Source organism: Limulus polyphemus, unplaced genomic scaffold, assembly GCF_000517525.1.
Source record: "Limulus polyphemus unplaced genomic scaffold, Limulus_polyphemus-2.1.2 Scaffold7421, whole genome shotgun sequence".
Lineage (NCBI taxonomy): Eukaryota > Metazoa > Arthropoda > Merostomata > Xiphosura > Limulidae > Limulus > Limulus polyphemus.
This window is the reverse complement of record NW_013673031.1, coordinates 38,100-39,858: the sequence shown is the minus strand read 5'-3', so window position 1 is coordinate 39,858 and position 1,759 is coordinate 38,100. Positions and strand designations below refer to the sequence as shown.

Sequence of the window (1,759 nt, the reverse complement as noted above, 5' to 3'; positions counted from 1 at the left end):
AGTAACAATAAACTAACATAATAAGACGTGTAGTAACAATAAACTAACCTAACATGACAGGTAGTAACAATAAACTAACCTAACATGACATGTAGCAACAATAAACTAACCTAACATGACAGGTAGTAACAATAAACTAACATAATAAGACGTGTAGTAACAATAAACTAACCTAACATGACAGGTAGTAACAATAAACTAACCTAACATGACATGTAGCAACAATAAACTAACCTAATAAGACATGTAGTAACAATAAACTAACCTAATAAGACGTGTAGTAACAATAAACTAACCTAACATGACAGGTAGTAACAATAAACTAACCTAACATGACAGGTAGTAACAATAAACTATTTTACTATGACTGATAGTGAAACAATCTTTTATAATAAGACCAAAAGAACCAATAAAGTCTTTCAATGTTGCTGATGATAACAACAGATTAAAAATATTTGAAAAAATCAACATGTCAATTGCTAGCATAAATTTCTAGAAAATTCTCAACTTTTAACACATAACGAGAAGTAAAATAAATTTGTTTTAAATATGAGCAATACTTTATTTACATAACTGTATCTTGAAATATAAGAATAAACAGACACACAACTCTTTACAACCTGTGTAATTGGTGATGTTCATTATACAGAAAGACAGTTTTGTAACACACCCATTGTGAAGAAGAACAGTAATTAAACTCACCACCAACTTGTTTTAACTGTATCTTGAAATATAAGAATAAACAGACACACAACTCTTTACAACCTGTGTAATTGGTGATGTTCATTATACAGAAAGACAGTTTTGTAACACACCCATTGTGAAGAAGAACAGTAATTAAACTCACCACCAACTTGCTTTAACCGGACATTGGAGAAGTCACACACAACATCGGGTAACTGGTACCGTTTTGCATCTCCAATCTCATACACAAGTTGCTCAGCAACAGTTGCTGTTGTAACTAGTCCACCAGTACCAGGAGGTTTGGTAACAATAAACCTTCCATCTTCTCTACAATCAACAATTGGAAATCCCATGTTTTCCCTGAAAAATAGCACATTTATTAAACGTTGAAATAAATGAGTTTTTTAATGTGTATTTAAGGTTCTGCTAACTTAATGACTAAACAAAACGATTATCTTAAAATACTTTTTGTTGCCTTACAATCTAAAAGGTCTATTCAAAGAACTTAATACAGTAAAAAAAATGAGATATTATATGTACATCTTTATTGTTGGCTAGTACATCTACAATTTACAAAAATCACATAAGAAGAAACCCATAAACATTTTAAAAAAGCAGCCTTACTTACCTTTCAAGAAAGAGTTATACTTTATAAAAACCTTTACCAACTAATTATATATGTTTTAAACTATCATATATTTGAAGATTATATCTTTCTGATTGCACTGACTAAATTAATCAAATCTCAAACACCGAGTCAGATTTTCACTTCAACGTTCAACTTGTGAATTTTTTATTAATTTGTAAACATACTCTTTTCCCAAATCATTCTGAAGATGCAGATATTTTAATAATTTTTTAAAGTTAACATTTTCCTTACCTCAAAATGTATTTCCTATAAATATGTGTCTCTTCACACAGTTTAGCTATCCTCCTCATACGTCTGCCAGAGATTTGCATGCCACTAGCTTTGAGGCAACTCCCACCTAATTTCATGTGATTTGCACTTTTATTTGATGATGTCATCATGCAATAAAAGCCCTCCACCAAGAGAAGGGGGACAAACCCCCATGTG

The 1,759-nt window shown here is 30.9% G+C and overlaps 1 protein-coding gene across 1 annotated transcript in view; it reads right to left on the bottom strand.

The window, feature by feature from the left end:
- Positions 1-847: 847 nt before the first annotated feature.
- Positions 848-1,759, bottom strand: part of LOC106474603 — a gene marked incomplete at its 3' end in the record, with an annotated part of 14,696 nt that continues 13,784 nt past the window's right edge. The window contains exon 5 of the mRNA XM_013935293.1: positions 848-1,044. Coding sequence (XP_013790747.1) covers positions 848-1,044 — 197 coding nt within the window. The remainder of the gene's footprint in view (positions 1,045-1,759) is intronic.